General features: G+C 36.6%; 2 protein-coding genes across 3 annotated transcripts in view; both read left to right on the top strand.

Annotated features, from left to right (window-relative positions):
• The window catches only part of LOC107659534 (class E basic helix-loop-helix protein 40-like), a 6,955-nt gene extending 2,409 nt beyond the window's left edge, over window positions 1–4,546 (top strand). Inside the window, exons 5-6 of one of the 2 annotated variants that reach the window (XM_016448517.1) lie at window positions 155–961; window positions 3,513–4,546. In XM_016448517.1, the coding sequence (XP_016304003.1) occupies window positions 155–961; window positions 3,513–3,544 (839 nt within the window). In that variant the 3' untranslated portion in view covers window positions 3,545–4,546. Of the gene's footprint in view, window positions 1–154; window positions 1,996–3,512 lie in introns of those variants that run through there. The other variant, XM_016448516.1, reaches the window with a different exon arrangement.
• A 3,146-nt stretch (window positions 4,547–7,692) lies between these two features.
• Window positions 7,693–14,527, top strand: LOC107659529 (ADP-ribosylation factor-like protein 8B). Its single transcript, XM_016448507.1, has 7 exons — window positions 7,693–7,876; window positions 9,562–9,642; window positions 9,797–9,870; window positions 11,002–11,095; window positions 11,597–11,664; window positions 11,782–11,852; window positions 14,115–14,527. Exons 1-7 carry the CDS (start codon window positions 7,754–7,756, stop codon window positions 14,162–14,164), a joined length of 561 nt encoding a protein of 186 aa, XP_016303993.1. The 5' UTR covers window positions 7,693–7,753; the 3' UTR covers window positions 14,165–14,527.
• The last annotated feature ends 3,834 nt before the right edge of the window (window positions 14,528–18,361 follow it).

Genomic DNA, 18,361 nt, shown 5'->3' with positions numbered 1-18,361 from the left:
TTTTCACCTCCCCTCCCCATTCGTTTGTTTTCGAGTGCATTACAAAATAAAGAAATTGAGACACGCTTGCACTACGCAGCGAATGATCTGGCCTACAGGACTGTTGTGAAGGAAAACGTTGGCATGGTTTCTAACCCTTATGGTTTTATTGCAGGTGAACAGGGCAATGGGCATTCACAAAACAGCGAGGAGATGTTCCGTTCCGGGTTCCACTTGTGTGCAAAGGAGGTTCTTCAGTTCCTGGCCAATCAGGAGACAATGCGTGACCTGACGCCTTCTCACATAATCAACCACCTTCAAAAAGTGGCGTCTGAGTTCATTCAAAGCCCGCCAAGTCCTTGTCTAGACGAGCCCACTCCCAAAACTCCAGAAATCAGGGAGAAACCAGCAAGCCCACAGCCGAAAGCGGCAGAGGGTCACGCCAAAAACTGCGTGCCCGTCATTCAAAGGACTTATCCCCACAGCAGTGAGCAAAGTGGGAGTGATACGGATACCGACAGTGGTTACGGGGGTGAGCTCGAGAAGCGTGAACTGAAAGCCCAACGGTCAGTCTACTACAGCAAAGACGCTGGAGATCTCAAGCACAACGGCAACATTAAAGAGGAGTTGGACGAGCCGCAGGCCAAGCGGCAGAGGTCCGACTCTTCAGAAGACGAATCTCTGTCAGGGCCAGACATAGTGGGCGGCCACAGCCCCTACATGAGCTTTTCTCCACACCAGCCCCTTTGCATGCCCTTCTACCTCTTTCCGCATGGAGCAGCTGCAGCATACTTGCCCATGCTGGAGAAGTGTTGGTACCCCGGAGCCATGCCCGTGTTGTACCAAGGCCTCGGCGGCTCCCCGGCAGGCCTGTCCCCCGAGAAACTCCCCTCATCCCTAGTCATGTCCTCAAGAGTGGGCTCCCCCGTCACCACTCCGACCTCCATGGACTCTCCTGCGCTCCTGCAGGCCCTGAAACAAGTTCCCCCATTAAACCTGGAAACCAAAGACTGAGGACTCACTCTGGGGTCCGCGATAGCCCGCTCTCTGAATGTCTTGGTCTTGAGAGTGGACTTCCCTGCTGAATAAGCTCCCGAAGAGGGTTCGGTTGAAGGGGGAATGAAGACAAAGTTCAAAGACGCGCCCTCAAGTACGGCAAACAGCTGTTCTGATTCCTCTCAGACGTAAGATGGCCTCCCTCCAAATGCAGAGACACACATAGACTCTCACACACACTTATCAACTCCCTCCACAACCAGCAGACAAACACCCAGAGATGGAACGGTCCGCGTGGACACAGACGGGTAAAGGAGGCCTCGTGCACAGCACTGTGAAGAAGGTCAAAATGAGGACAGTGAGCTCTGTCCTTGGAGAAAAAGGACCTGGGGTTGGCGAACAGCTGCTCTTTGCACTTGCGCCGAATGTTTAAGTCGAAAACAATACAAAACAATAACCCAGAATGTGACGTGCAGATGGTCCCCCAACGACAAAGACTTTGCCCTTTGCACAAGCACCTTTTCATTTGTTGAATGTAAACGAAAAAGTCATTTTTGTAATAAAACATCACCCCTGTAGATGCTGCTTTTTTGGACATTTCTCTGTGCCGTGGATGCTTGCTCAGGAAGCTCCACTCTCTTCTGCTTCTGTGACTGCTTTAACCGATAAGAACCGTCCATTTAGACTAGAATGCTACCAAATAAACGTCTTTGCTTTGGATGACCTGAGTCTCAGGTCCTGAGTTTCCCCTGCATAAACGAGGACGCCATTGGCTCCCGAGACATGACGCTCGTGTAAATACGGGAGTGATGTAATCACGGCTCCATTGTAGCTTTTGAGTTTATCATCCATTCGTGCACGTAGGTGAAGTTGTTGTGAGGTAACTGCGTTGTGTAATTATTTTGTTTATACTACTTGTACATCTGTGTTTTTTATACGTGACCCACACATACGTTCACAAGTTTTAGACAGCCGAGAGCTGTATGCCATGAGATTGTGTACATAGCTTTGGACCTAGACTCGATCTGCATCATGTTCTGTGATAATTTCTGGTCAAATTAGGACAGATCTTGGTTCATGCTGTTGCCTTTACCTGTTTAAAGCAGTAAACATGATGGCGGCTATCTACATTTTTAATCCTGGATTCTACATAGAAGCAAAAGAAAGTGAATGTAATGTTAAAAACAATATATTAGTTTTGTATAGGAAGAGGTACTTACTTTTTATTTTGGGACCTAAGAGAAGGTTGCTTGATGTATATATTTTGTCTAAAAAAAGTATTGTTGACATACATTAAAGAAAAAGTATTAATAAAGTTTTTTTTTTCCTGTGGAAATCATGCCTGTCTGAGTCTGTGTTTGAGAGCTTGAACATGTTTAGCTGAAAGAACAACCTCGCTGTTTTCCCCATCACAGTTCGTCCTTATGTAACACTTACATAACCCATAAACTTGCTGTCTATGCAAATCCTTTAGACAAACACTACGATAAGAGTCAGGTTACAAATATTCCAGCCTCACACCTCCTAACTAAAGTCCGTGCATTTTCGATAAGGTTTTGTGGCTCACTTTTTCTACAAAAAGACTTAGAACCCAAAGCAGAGAACATAATTGATTATTTTTACAGTCTTTGCAACTGCGTTACATTTCTTCGATGAATCACGTCCTCTTCTAATGCTCGCTAGCTGTTGAATTAGGTTAAGACTCCCCGCGTGTCTGGCTGTGTGCTCGATCCAGTGCTGGCTGCTCACATGTAGAGCCACACGGCAGGCCGCGCTCACTGCACGAAGCATGGGCAGCCACATGCCACACCTCCAGCGCAGTCAGCACAATGCAATACATTCGCTACAATTACGGGACAACAGTATTATATATGTTGTCTGTAAATGATTCATATCTATAAATATAATTAGTTAATATAATTAAACAATAAATTGATATATTTTAGAGATATTAAGTATTCTTATCATTAGTCTGTTTGGTTGTATACTATACCAAAGCAGGGTGATAAAATTAAAATAGAAAGGTTTTTGTGCCTTAACTGATGTATGGAGCTCATGAATGAATTAAGTGAAATAAAGTGGCCATAGTACTCTTGGCTGTCATAAAGCAAATAGTATGCTTCGTTTCTAAAAACAAACAAACAAAAACAACTGTAATGAAAAAAAAAAATCACAGACAATGTTACAAAATAACATTTGCGCTATATATAACACGTTTGATGTATTACTGATTAAATACAGTACGTTTGCCAAAAAAAAAAACAATATGTGAGTTTGCATGATAGACTGATGCAGCAAGTTAAGGTCACATCTTTCTATTCTAAAGCTTTTAGCGCTCTCGCGTGGACTAGCGTTGAACTGCAACGAATGTTAAATGTGTTTACACAAATTATAATTAAGAGCAAAATGTTTATTGTCCAAAAGACTCTTTCTTTCTTTCTTTCTTTCTTTCTTTCTTTCTTTCTTTCTTTCTTTCTTTCTTTCTTTCTGTGTCTGTTCCATGGACTCTCCTGCGCTCCTGCAGGCCCTGAAACAAGTTCCCCCATTAAACCTGGAAACCAAAGACTGAGGACTCACTCTGGGGTCCGCGATAGCCCGCTCTCTGAATGTCTTGGTCTTGAGAGTGGACTTCCCTGCTGAATAAGCTCCCGAAGAGGGTTCGGTTGAAGGGGGAATGAAGACAAAGTTCAAAGACGCGCCCTCAAGTACGGCAAACAGCTGTTCTGATTCCTCTCAGACGTAAGATGGCCTCCCTCCAAATGCAGAGACACACATAGACTCTCACACACACTTATCAACTCCCTCCACAACCAGCAGACAAACACCCAGAGATGGAACGGTCCGCGTGGACACAGACGGGTAAAGGAGGCCTCGTGCACAGCACTGTGAAGAAGGTCAAAATGAGGACAGTGAGCTCTGTCCTTGGAGAAAAAGGACCTGGGGTTGGCGAACAGCTGCTCTTTGCACTTGCGCCGAATGTTTAAGTCGAAAACAATACAAAACAATAACCCAGAATGTGACGTGCAGATGGTCCCCCAACGACAAAGACTTTGCCCTTTGCACAAGCACCTTTTCATTTGTTGAATGTAAACGAAAAAGTCATTTTTGTAATAAAACATCACCCCTGTAGATGCTGCTTTTTTGGACATTTCTCTGTGCCGTGGATGCTTGCTCAGGAAGCTCCACTCTCTTCTGCTTCTGTGACTGCTTTAACCGATAAGAACCGTCCATTTAGACTAGAATGCTACCAAATAAACGTCTTTGCTTTGGATGACCTGAGTCTCAGGTCCTGAGTTTCCCCTGCATAAACGAGGACGCCATTGGCTCCCGAGACATGACGCTCGTGTAAATACGGGAGTGATGTAATCACGGCTCCATTGTAGCTTTTGAGTTTATCATCCATTCGTGCACGTAGGTGAAGTTGTTGTGAGGTAACTGCGTTGTGTAATTATTTTGTTTATACTACTTGTACATCTGTGTTTTTTATACGTGACCCACACATACGTTCACAAGTTTTAGACAGCCGAGAGCTGTATGCCATGAGATTGTGTACATAGCTTTGGACCTAGACTCGATCTGCATCATGTTCTGTGATAATTTCTGGTCAAATTAGGACAGATCTTGGTTCATGCTGTTGCCTTTACCTGTTTAAAGCAGTAAACATGATGGCGGCTATCTACATTTTTAATCCTGGATTCTACATAGAAGCAAAAGAAAGTGAATGTAATGTTAAAAACAATATATTAGTTTTGTATAGGAAGAGGTACTTGCTTTTTATTTTGGGACCTAAGAGAAGGTTGCTTGATGTATATATTTTGTCTAAAAAAAGTATTGTTGACATACATTAAAGAAAAAGTATTAATAAAGTTTTTTTTTTCCTGTGGAAATCATGCCTGTCTGAGTCTGTGTTTGAGAGCTTGAACATGTTTAGCTGAAAGAACAACCTCGCTGTTTTCCCCATCACAGTTCGTCCTTATGTAACACTTACATAACCCATAAACTTGCTGTCTATGCAAATCCTTTAGACAAACACTACGATAAGAGTCAGGTTACAAATATTCCAGCCTCACACCTCCTAACTAAAGTCCGTGCATTTTCGATAAGGTTTTGTGGCTCACTTTTTCTACAAAAAGACTTAGAACCCAAAGCAGAGAACATAATTGATTATTTTTACAGTCTTTGCAACTGCGTTACATTTCTTCGATGAATCACGTCCTCTTCTAATGCTCGCTAGCTGTTGAATTAGGTTAAGACTCCCCGCGTGTCTGGCTGTGTGCTCGATCCAGTGCTGGCTGCTCACATGTAGAGCCACACGGCAGGCCGCGCTCACTGCACGAAGCATGGGCAGCCACATGCCACACCTCCAGCGCAGTCAGCACAATGCAATACATTCGCTACAATTACGGGACAACAGTATTATATATGTTGTCTGTAAATGATTCATATCTATAAATATAATTAGTTAATATAATTAAACAATAAATTGATATATTTTAGAGATATTAAGTATTCTTATCATTAGTCTGTTTGGTTGTATACTATACCAAAGCAGGGTGATAAAATTAAAATAGAAAGGTTTTTGTGCCTTAACTGATGTATGGAGCTCATGAATGAATTAAGTGAAATAAAGTGGCCATAGTACTCTTGGCTGTCATAAAGCAAATAGTATGCTTCGTTTCTAAAAACAAACAAACAAAAACAACTGTAATGAAAAAAAAAAATCACAGACAATGTTACAAAATAACATTTGCGCTATATATAACACGTTTGATGTATTACTGATTAAATACAGTACGTTTGCCAAAAAAAAAAACAATATGTGAGTTTGCATGATAGACTGATGCAGCAAGTTAAGGTCACATCTTTCTATTCTAAAGCTTTTAGCGCTCTCGCGTGGACTAGCGTTGAACTGCAACGAATGTTAAATGTGTTTACACAAATTATAATTAAGAGCAAAATGTTTATTGTCCAAAAGACTCTTTCTTTCTTTCTTTCTTTCTTTCTTTCTTTCTTTCTTTCTTTCTTTCTTTCTTTCTTTCTGTGTCTGTTTGCTGTATTTATTTACAGTGTCTATGGTCTTTACCTTGGACCGGCCTGCTAGAAGACTTCAGCATCTCAATACATAGTCGTGCATTTTCTATATTTTACTATATTTTGCTATATTTACAACAATCTGCTTATTTTTTTTAACTTCATATTTGTATGCTCAAAAGTTTTTCATGCCCATTTACTTCTTACTGTAATTTGAAGTAATATTATAATATTGTTTGTATGAAACGAATGAAACTATATAGTTTCATTCGTTTCATACAAACAATATTATAATCCTATATATATATATATATATATATATAGGTAATATTTAATATCAATAAGTAATAAGTAATATTATAATATTGTTTGTATGAAACGAATGAAACTATATAGTTTCATTCGTTTCATACAAACAATATTATAATATTACTTATTACTTATTGATATTAAATATTACCTATATATATATATATATATATATATAGGCCTATTATAAAGAGCAAAATCATAGTTATTAGTGTAATCCATTAAATTACACATTTTAGATAATGTAATCAGACTACCTTTTGATTACTTTTAGATTCCTTTTCACCTAGGTTGTTTATCACATTGATTTAAATAGGACAATCTTGTACCACATTGATATAAAAATACAAAGAGTATAAAAACATACAGTACTGTATATTCCATTCATTGTAATTAACAACATGATGCGCATTAAACATTACAATAAATCAAGGTTTCCTAAACTGGGGTTTGTAAATGAACTGCAGGGGCTTTGTGAGTTTAATGAAAAGCTAATAATTAATTAAATCATAAAGGTAAAACCTAAATAAAGTCATTTAAAAACAACAAAACAATAAATCAAAATAAAACATTTACTAAAAAAATAAAATATTGTATTTGTTTACCTGCATGTCATGTGACCATTAACATCTTAACTGTCACCTGTCCCCTCAGAGGGATGCCTAAGTTTACTTCACTATATTACAAATAAATCCTAATCTAACCATGACAAACGATATATCTATCTAAATAGATATTTTACCACTGTTTTTTGTTACAAATGATATAGGAACAGCAATAGATTAATTTATGACAAGAGTGCACCTCAAAAAATCTACATAACAGGCATTCTGACCTTGACAAAAAGTCTTTTTTCGTTGCCTTTTTCCCTATCACATTTTAGAAATCATCATAAATTATATATCAATTGAAAGCTTAAAACTGGGAGAATTTCTGACTGAATAAACAGTAGGCTATTTTAGAAAGGAACATTTAAAAGATGAAAAAGAGGAATTAGGGAGAATCAATGAACTATGAAAAATGTACTGCTATTGTGTGAATAATATGTAATCATGTAATCAATAAAAAGTAACTGTAGTCTGATTACACGTATTTTAAAATGTAATTTAATCTAAATACATAATCCAGATAACATGTAATCAGTTACTATCCAGGGATTTTAAATTAGGACTTTCTTGTTATGCAAACAATACAATTTATGCATGTATGTATGTATGTATGCGTGTATTTTATGTATGTATGTATCTGTCTGTAGCACAGCAGCATGTCGCGAGTGCTGGCGGACTTTTATTATTTACGATTATTTACGGCGCGGCGCGTTTATTGTGCGTAATTCGTTGTCACCTGACCTTTGCCTCAGCAGCTTCCTCTTTCTCCTCGATTCCTCCAGCAGGAACAGATCTGCCCCATCAGAGTTCGCTCATCCAGCAGCACAGAGATGTTGGCCCTCGTCCACCGGCTCCTGGACTGGTTCAGGTCGCTCTTCTGGAAAGAGGAGATGGAGCTAACGCTGGTGGGACTGCAGTACTCTGGAAAAACCACCTTTGTCAACGTGATTGCTGTAAGTCTGCTTTCATTCCTCACAGTTTGAACACTGTTGTCATGTCATTGCCTGCCGGGGTGGAGAACAGATGCTTTAAAACCTGTTTATGTGAGCAATGCGCTCTTATGGGTCTAGGCGTGATGTTTCCCATGGATTGCTTGACGTTTTAGCTTATATATGAAATATGAATTGCTAATATCTCCAGGGTTGAGGACTTTAATGACTTTTAGGGTGGATGAGATGCCACTGTTGTGTTTTAGTTCTCAAGTCGAATGTAATCAGTTTAATAAAACCTATATAATGTAATGTAATGTAATGTAATATGATGATCATCAAACACAAAATTTGATAATTTGGTATTATGAGTTTCCTTTGATGTTTATGTCAGTGCCAGATGTGTTTTTTGATTGCCTTCATAGATTGTTTTCAGCAATGATCACATTCGGCCGATACCGATATGGTGGCCGATATATCGTGCATCCCTAATAATAATCTTCCCTTTATGGATGCATCTGACTCAGAGCAGATGTCATTTATGAGAGTAATTTTTTGAATTTCCATTAAGTGTTTTTGACAGGTCAGTGCTGGTTCATTGTGGTTTTGCATTTTTAGTATCTAAAGTTTCTCATTTGTATGCTTGGCACAATAATGGAATTGTGGAATCCACAGATTAACCTTAATATAAACCTCAGTGTGACCCATATTTCGAAAGGTCTCTGAGTACAGCAGCCTGGATCAGTTATTAGGCAAAGGTCCCAAGTGCAAGTGACCGTCCCAATGGGTGTTCTTGAATCATGAGAGTTGCCCTTTCGCCTCTCATAGATGCTTCTGCAATGCAGCACAAAGAGTTTACAAACCCAGAGCTTCTAACAACTCTACATCAGGGTTTGAAATTGAATTCAAAGGTGAAAAGTGAAACATCTCGCAGGTGTTTTTCTAGTTTCACTGAATGATTTATGGGACACTTTTTAGTTGTAACTTGCTTAAGAACTGTCACTCAGTATTTTTCCACTCATAAATGTAAATCAGTTAAGTTTGCATAGCTAATATATGCATGTATAATGTATGTTTTATTATGATTTGTAAACCGCAGACCACAAGAAATGAAGAAGTACCACAAGAAAAGCAGCAGAAATCTTCTTGATTGAATGCTTTGAAGATTTTCAAATGCAGATCAACATGCAGTTACATAGTTGAAATTTTTAGGTGTTTTGTAATTTAGCTATGAAATTAGCTAAACTCTTGGATTTTTATCCTCAACGTGAGGGTTTTGCAATAGAGGAGATCCCACTCAATGATTTGGCTTCGTTATAATCATATTTTTAAAAGGAAGATCTTGGTTTTATCTAAAAAGGATTCATTTATTTGACATATTTTAAAATCCACATGGTTGAAAGAATCAATTATATTTTAATCTGTTGCACAATTTACTAAATTATGAAGCATGAAACTTTCTGGCTTGTTTTACCAAAAAATCACATTATTATTATTATTATTATTATTATTAAAACTCCCTGTGACTTGCTAGTGTGAGCTGTTTGGATTCAAAAGTGGCATTTTAACATTGACTTCCTCTTGTGTGCTGTTATTTTGTGCAACATGAGACTATACGATTGTCTTTTTTATTAACTTTTGCAACTCTTCACATGCAGGTTTGTTTTATTTATGTGATTGAAATGATCGGCATGTTTCTTTTCCACTAGTCTGGTCAGTTCAATGAAGACATGATCCCTACAGTCGGCTTCAACATGAGGAAAGTCACCAAAGGCAACGTAACAATAAAAGTAAGTCTCATCTACACAGATCATACTTTTGCCTCAAGCATGGTTTTCTTGGATCCAGATATATAGACTCTTTAATGCAAGTTATATACATCACAAGTACAATGTTTCATTGCCGGTGCCTTCCATCATGTCCACTTGTCCTGTTTTTGCATAGATTTGGGATATAGGCGGGCAGCCACGGTTCAGGAGCATGTGGGAGCGATACTGTCGGGGCGTCAATGCCATCGTGTGAGTATAGCATCTGCTTTTTGTCCTCACAGAGACTTGCTTGCTTTATTTCATTGCCCTCTGGAGTACTTGATTCTGATCAGTCAGTGCCGTTGAGCGGTTAGATATTTTTGCATAATGACCATTAAAGTGCATCTAGAAGCTAGATAAGAGAGAGAATTTATAATTGCATGCATTGCATTGTAGCTAAATATTGTTTGCTAGTAAGTCCATAGAAAAAGGTAACTAAGATTGTAGATTAATAATAAATTAATATTCACTACTGTTCAAAAGTTTGGGGTTGATAAGATTTTTTTTTTATGTAGTCAATGCTGCATTTATTTGATCAAAAAATAGTAATATTGTATAATATTATTACAATTTAAAGATTTTTATTTTTTTTTGAATGTATTTTAAAATTGTAATTTATTTATTCCTGTGATGCAAAGCTGAATTTTCAGCATCATTACTCCAGTCTTCAGTGTCACATGATCCTTCAGAAATCATTCTAATATGCTGATTTGCTGCTCAAGAAACAGTTATTATTATCAGTGCTGAAAAATGTTTTTGCTGCTTAATATTTTTTGGAAACTGTGATACATTTTTTCATGATTCTTTGAATAAAAAGTTAAAACCCCCAGCTTTTTTTGTAACAATATAAATGCTTTTACTGTCACTTTTGTTTAATTTAATCCATCCTTGCTGAATAAAAAGATAAAATTCTTGTTTGTTTGTTTAAAAAAAAAAAAGATCTTACCCCAACCTTTTAAATGGTAGTGTATAATAAATAAATAGACATGGTTTCAGACAGTGTCCATTTTGTTGCTTTGTTTTCTGAGTTGTAATATGATTTTTCTTAGCTCAAGATATAAACTATTATACAAGAAAACAGAATAGTTGAATCAAATTAGTATTTCTGGTCCATTTATTTACTTCTTTGATAAGTAGCTGTGAAATAAGTGCTAGATTGTACAACCAATCAACAAAATAAACCCCTTCATTGTGACATAGGACCACTCTGCTTCACGTTGAGATTCTGATCATCCTTTCAGGGTTTATTTTGCGACTGGCTGACTGTAAATCATCCCTAAACTGAAGTTTTAGTGTTTACATTATCAACGACTGCATTAAGGACTCTGTTGGTGTTTTCAGGTATATGGTTGACGCTGCAGACCGTGAAAAGGTCGAAGCCTCGAGAAACGAGCTACACAACTTGTTAGACAAACCACAGCTGCAAGGCATTCCTGTAAGAAGAATTTATTACTGTAGCTGATCATTTCCCCTTGTGCTTTTAATAGAGGACTGTCCTATTTATTAATACTTTGTGCTGTTTTATTACTGCTGAATTTTGCAAAACAATAGAAAATCAAGCCTAGCCATCGCACCACACCTTTTCCAGATCCTTCCCCACTGCTGTGTTGTATTTACCGAGCATGACTAAGCATCTCTGCCGTCAGCTCCTGTGGTCCGAGATGTCCTCACTCACTGGGGGCATTATAGGTCTTATCTTCAGCAGAGAAAGCAGCAAAGAGGAAACGGATCGCCCATTGATTATCTGTCTGTAGGGAGTGATGGGACTTTTGGCAGGGGCGTCCACTATTTGCTAAAGCGAACAATTTAAAAAGACAGCTTTAACACGATCTAATGTAGAACCAACACCCAATAACATAAATCTTGGAAGCAAAGTGTGAACCGTGCAGTTTAAACATAAAGAGGTTTAAGACAATTCGTTCTTTATCCTCCACAGGTACTTGTCCTTGGCAACAAAAGAGACCTCCCCAGCGCACTAGACGAGAAACAAATAATCGAAAAGATGTAAGACTTTTTTTTTACAGTTGGGTGACCACACCCAGATCTTTAGAAGGAGTTCATGTGAGGCTACACTCAAAAAATGGCAAATGATTTTTGCCATTTTGTTTCCTTTTTCCACAGGAACCTGTCTGCCATTCAAGACAGAGAGATCTGCTGCTACTCCATTTCATGCAAAGAGAAAGACAATATAGGTGAGAGTTACTGCATTTTATACACATCCCAATATAAAACTGTGATGTTTGGTCAATTAAAACATCCTAGCAATTGCATAGCATTAGGGATGTAACGATTACCGGTTTGACGATAAATCATGATAAAATTCCCCATGGTTAGTATTACCGTTTCATCTTTTAATTGTCATTAAAACCGTATTAGATTACCGTGATTTGAACAACTCGCGATAAATAAATACTGTCCAGCATAAAGCAGAGTTTTCAGTAACAGTCTCAAGTGTGCACAGCATGCAGAGTAGTTTCGTTTTGAGTGAAAACAGGGACCGAATTTGCATGCCCTGCTGTAAACTTTGACCGGTTGATGAAAAACAAGCTTATGTGGATTCTACACATTTAAACAATTCAGATAAGTTATCTAGAATTATTTATGGAGCAGATAAAATACATATAATCATTTATTAATCAATTATCATTTTGACTTATATCTTTTCTTTATTTAAAGGCTGAAATGTGAGGTTTACCTTTTTATTAAACTTTTTCAAAACTTTATTTGAACATTTACATTAGATATTTCAACATGCTATTAAACTGTTGTCAGTCAAGTTGTCATTTAAAATCCGAACACCATTGGTAATGTTATTGTTTTAGTGATTACTTTTTTAACATCTCCAGCACATTTTAACAATACCGTGATAATACTGATAACTGTGATCATTTTGGTCACTATAATCGCGATAAGAAATTTTCATACCGTTACATCCCTACAGCATAGACCCTAGCATTGTGGCGGTAAACACTACTCGCTTTCAGAAAATGTTGAAATCTAGTTTTATGGTATTGAGTGTCACAAGCAAATTATGTTATTGATGTTGAATGCCTTTTTTATTGGGTATTATCTTAATTTGGAAGACTTGAAAAGTTGATGCTAAGATTTCTTGAAAAAGTATGAGAACATTATGTGCATTCATAACTGCAAAAAGAAGGCGGCCTGCTGGAGTTCAAGTATATTTACTTCAGTAAACAATGACTCATGAACCACCTCACTGTGACTCATTCACGGTACAGCGTTTGAGAGTTGTTTTTTACCAAGCAGAACAGTTGTGGTTGTGATTTCATCTTGATTTCCTCTAATCTGAGAAGCCGTCCATTTGCATTCATTACACTACTTTAATCACTGTTTTTTTTTATTAGCTTTACAAGCATCAAATTAACAAGGAAAAGCCAATATGCTATAATGATAAGCAGCATTTCCCAAACAATGACATACTTCAAGCTAGTCTGCGCAAGAAAATAATTGTAATGGCGTAAAATGGTTTTTGTGAGACATTTACTTGTTTATCTGTCAGTAATGACAGTTTTAGTTTATATTACAAACATCACTTAGCAGTCATTCAAGTGTTAGATCATTAGTTTCACAATGCTTCTGTCATCAAATAGCTGCATATAAGAAAGTGAATTAGCATTAGGACTGTCACTAACTTCAAATAAAGTATCAAAAGCAAGTTATTATATGGTTTTATTGAACAAATCAGTTTAAATACTTAGTATAATAATATAATCATAACTTATGTACATTATGTATTATATCAAATGCCTGCAGAGGGCGCCAACGGCCTGACAATTGTTTTTACACTTCAGCCTACAGCGCGAACTCATCCTTGTGAAATAAAGGCTCATTGTGTTTATACTTACCATACAAACTCTTCTAACTCAAATTTTCTAAAGTCTACTTTTTAAATAAAGATTGAAAGAGATCTTGGAAGCTTAAAGGTGGTGACATTGACTGGTGTAGTTTGTTTATAGCCTAACCTACTTTTTACTTCTTGCATGATTGTATTTGGCCTTCGAATTTTATAAAACTTGTTCATTTTTGAAGATGATTTTGAACAAAATGTGGAAGAATCAAACTTTTGTAGGTCACAGAGCTTATGTTATGCAATAATCCAAAGGTCAGTGAAAAAAAAATCCTATTGATGACTTCTGGGTTGGCCTTCAAAAAAATGTCATCCATGCAGATCCGATTTGATGAAATTTGAGCAAACATGCTTGAAACCAGCAATAATTGTTCTTATTTGTATTTTAAAGCTGCAGTGTGTGACATCTGCTATATTTTATATTTTTTTGCTTGCAACATTTTGTACTTTTGAATTGCTGTCAAACAGCCCAATGTTTTGAAAGCACCACAGAGTCAGAGTAATCAACATATGTATACTTCAGAGAAATTTTGAAGTGAATCAAAAGATATTATAAAACATAATTGTTCATCTCTTCCTTCCTCAGATATCACCCTGCAGTGGTTGATCCAGCATTCAAAATCTCGGAGAAGTTGAAAGCAGACCCCGTCCTGCCCTTGTTCCAGCTCCCAGCTCAGCCCAGCGCTCTTCAAACCGGCCGGCCCTTCCTGTGAGCAGTGACGCAGTCCCTCCCAGCCGCATCTGTCTGTCCAGTAGCTGCCACAGTAAACTGTCAGTAAAGCATCTTCACCGGTGGGCCTCAGACTCCACTCAACACATGGTTGCTATCAGTTAGTCAGTTTTGTTGGCTGAATGGATTTTTAAAATTTTTATTTTAAGCTAAACCTCTAATGGTAAACCTTGATATGGTTTAAATCAGTTTCGGAGTTTGCCTTCTTATCCTGTGAAATAAGTTTGTGGTATTGTTTGGGGTTTTCTTTTGTTCTGCTTAGTTTATTGTTTTTGTATTATTTTGTATAATTTATTGCGGTAAAGCATTTTTACCACAAAGAGTGTTTAGAATGAACATTTGAGTAGCTAGTATTGTACATAATACATTTTAAATGTACACTACTTTTCAAAAGTTTGAGGACAGAAAGATTTTTTTAATTAAATTTTTTTTTTAAATTGCGCAAGGATGCATTAAATCGATCAAAAGTGACAGTAAAGACAAATAAATGCTCTTTACTTGAACTTTCTGTTCTTCAAAGAATGTAACACGGTTTCTACAAAAATATTAAGCAACTTTAATAAAAATAAGAAATGTTTCTAGAGCAGTAAATCAGCATATTAAAATTATTTCTGAAGGATCATGTGACACTGAAGACTGGAGTACTGATGCTAAAAATTCAGCTTTGCCTCAGAAATAAATTACATTTTAAAATATATTCAAATAGAAAAGTTATTTTAAATTGTAATAATATTTAACAATATTACTGTATTTTTGATCAAATGAATACGGTTTTGGTGAGCATAAGAGACTCAAAAACCTCAAGAAATCTTACTGACCCCAAACTTTTGAACGGTAGTGTACATTTAGCTGATGTTCTTCCTTTACTCTGTTTACTCTGTTAACTCTATGCACCCTCCCCCCAACTATTTGTGAAATAATAATATTTTATATTTGCTTGGGTTCAAAGTTAAACTGTAGCCGGTTGACTAGCTGGATGACTAGACGTTTACCAATATTTGCCTTTCAGCAAATCTACCTCAGCGGTGTCATGAGCTACAGTAAGCGTTCAGAGAGCTGTGCAGAGAGATCTTAAGTTTGAATAATTCAATCCAACATATGCTTATGTTGTTTTATGAAGCAATTCTAAAGATTTCTTCATATTTATGTTGATCTTTGTGCACTGTAATTGGTGAATCTGCCGAAAAAGTCTAGGACTTAACCCTGAGAACAAAGGCTTTTGTTTGACTGTATATGTGTGTAAAAATCAAAAGTATATGAGAAAATGACAGTTTCTGAGAAGCATTAGTTGTTCTGCCATAAAAGGCCTGATAGGTGCATCGATTACAGACTGTTAAAGGAACACTCCACTATTTTTGAAAATAGGTTCATTTTCCAACTCCCCTAGAGTTAAACAGTTGAGTTTTACCGTTTTCGAATCCATTCAGCCGATCTCCGGGTCTGGCGTAGCACTTTTAGCTGCAGCTTAGCATAGATCATTGAATCTGATTAGACCATTAGCATCTCGCTCAAAAATGACCAAAGAGTTTCTATATTTTTCCTATTTAAAACTTGACTCTTCTGTAGTTACATCGTGTACTAAGACCGATGGAAAATGAAAAGTTGCGATTTTCTGAAAGTTGCGCCTGAAAATAGTGCTACCGCCAGACCCGGAGATCGGCTGAATGGATTCGAAAACGGTAAAACTCAACTGTTTAACTCTAGGGGAGTTGGAAAATGAGCCTATTTTCAAAAATAGTGGAGTGTTCCTTTAAGCGTTAAATACAAATATTGTTTATACAAATACTAGTTGAGACACACACACACACAAATAATTTCCAAATAAGCTGTTTTTTTTTTCTCCCATCATGTTGTGTATTTTTGGGGGGGCTTTTACAAAAGTTATAGGCTGAGCTATAGGCATTTATGATCTACATAAAATTGTATGTAATTTATTAAAATGTTGTTTAACCTGTTTATAAAGGGCTTTAGTATATTATATACATAAAGTTTTTAAAAAATTTTCTCTAGCTTTTTTCCCCTCTGTTTTCAAATCATCTATCTTAAATGGGTGCCCGCAAATCCCAGATTGTTATTAATTTTTACAGGACATATTAATGGCCTTGTTATAATATTGTAATTTGTGATTGTCTCGACATTGCTGGGACATTACTGCAGCCTTGTAATACAAGAATGGAGGTCACATCTTCACCGTTCACGTGAATTTCTCTCTTCCTCTGTGCATTTCTTCATTCATTAATTCAGACATGATGTGTGTTGTTGGTTCTGCTCATCTAAATGAAGCGGGTCTGTGGCCAAAGCTTGTTTCCTCATGTGATTATCTCTGTGCCGCCTTCAAACTATACAGGATGGTGTCTCCTCTCCTTCATGTGATTATCCACACATGAAAAATCAATGGATCTGTTGCTGACTTTGTATATAATTAAATGTAAAACTTTTTTGTTTGTTTTGCAGAGTGCTCTTATTTGTGTCTCTTGCATTATTTTGTTTTGTGATCAATCAATAAATTGTTTTTTTTTTAGGGTGACTCAGTCTGTGCATTGTCATGTTTACTATTAAATTTGACAATTGAAAGATGAGAGGGAGTTGTTTGGCTTTTGAAGTTCTAAAGTAATGTAATCAGAACTCATTCCAGACAAAATATAGTGCAAAAAATGCATACTCATTCTTTACTCACTTCACTTTTCCCTCACATTTTTACAATTGTAAAGTCACTAAAACTTAACACAAATGGAAGTATGGCAATTGAGTAATGAAAATAAGTAAAAATCAATACTTGTCATACATATAATGTACATATTACAACAAAACTAATTTCAAACATGTATACATATTTTTAAGTTGGTATAATTCTTTAGGGGCTTAATGTAATGTCTGCAACATACATTGGTTAAAATTATTCAAAGGTCCTGTAAAATAATACACTTTTTACCTTGTCAAAAACAGCTCTGTTCACAGCAACCCGTTTCATTGCATGTCTCTTTAAATGATAATGAGCTACTGCTCACTCCACCCCTTTTTTCTTTGGGGCGTGTGTCGACACAAGACACTTGAAAATATCCATATATGGCTAGGAGGTGGTTTTATTCAAATATTCAAATTATACCATTTGAATAGGTTTTATTCAAATCTACATAGAAACTCTGCTAATTGAAGCAGCTCACTGGATGACACATTTTTGTTTTTGTAACCTTTTTACATTTATTTATATGATGTTTATGCGTGCATCCATTTACGTTTGTTAATTATGTTTAATCGATCTATTGGTTATTATTTTATGGATTTGTGTGTAATCCCTTGGTAATATTTGTTTTTGTGTTTATTGTTCAAGCTTTAATAATAATAACAAAAATAATAAAAAAGCTCACTGGATGACAGTTTCGGACTTAGCCTATAACGGACTGGCTGCATGTTTTTTCTTTTCTTTTCAGCTTTTCTGAACTGGTAGACACGACAGAAACCTAACTAAATGCAAATAAATAAATACATTGAAAAATTCATCCTATGTCCCCTTTATGATCATAAGAAAACATATTCTGTCAAATGTATTCAAACCTTAGACTGCTAGTGTAGCAGCAAAGTAGTCTGTAAGGCAAACACAGGTAATATTTATAGATTACAATAATGAATAAATATTATGCATATTTATTTATTTAATATTGGCTAGAACAGACCATAACATTTACTCCAAAAAAAAAAAAAAAAAACTGCTAGCCTACTGTTCACAGTAGTTTATTTTTTGGTAGCCATGGGTTCTTACAGTGTGCCAAGAGACCACATGGTGGCAACAGAGAGCCATAGAGCTGCATTTACGTTTGAGTTAGTTTCAAACCAGGTATATCAGCTAGCTAACTTTTGTGATACTTGTAGCATCTTTACAGCACCTTTTTGTGTAAAGACTCCACTCCACTTACTACACTCTGGCAAGTAAGCTACACTCATGAGAATAGTACACCACAAAAAAAACAAAAAAACTTTAAAAGCTCTGTTAAGCTTGTATTTGTCTATAGCCTAGCTAATCTGTCTGGGTATATACACACAGAACTGGAATACTGTACTGAAGATATGTTCCATCAACTTGAAACTTGAACTGTCAGGTTCCC

This window comes from Sinocyclocheilus anshuiensis, unplaced genomic scaffold, assembly GCF_001515605.1.
Source record: "Sinocyclocheilus anshuiensis isolate Anshui unplaced genomic scaffold, SAMN03320099.WGS_v1.1 scaffold848, whole genome shotgun sequence".
Lineage (NCBI taxonomy): Eukaryota > Metazoa > Chordata > Actinopteri > Cypriniformes > Cyprinidae > Sinocyclocheilus > Sinocyclocheilus anshuiensis.
Note: the sequence above shows the minus strand (reverse complement) of the source record. Positions and strands in the feature narration are given on the sequence as shown.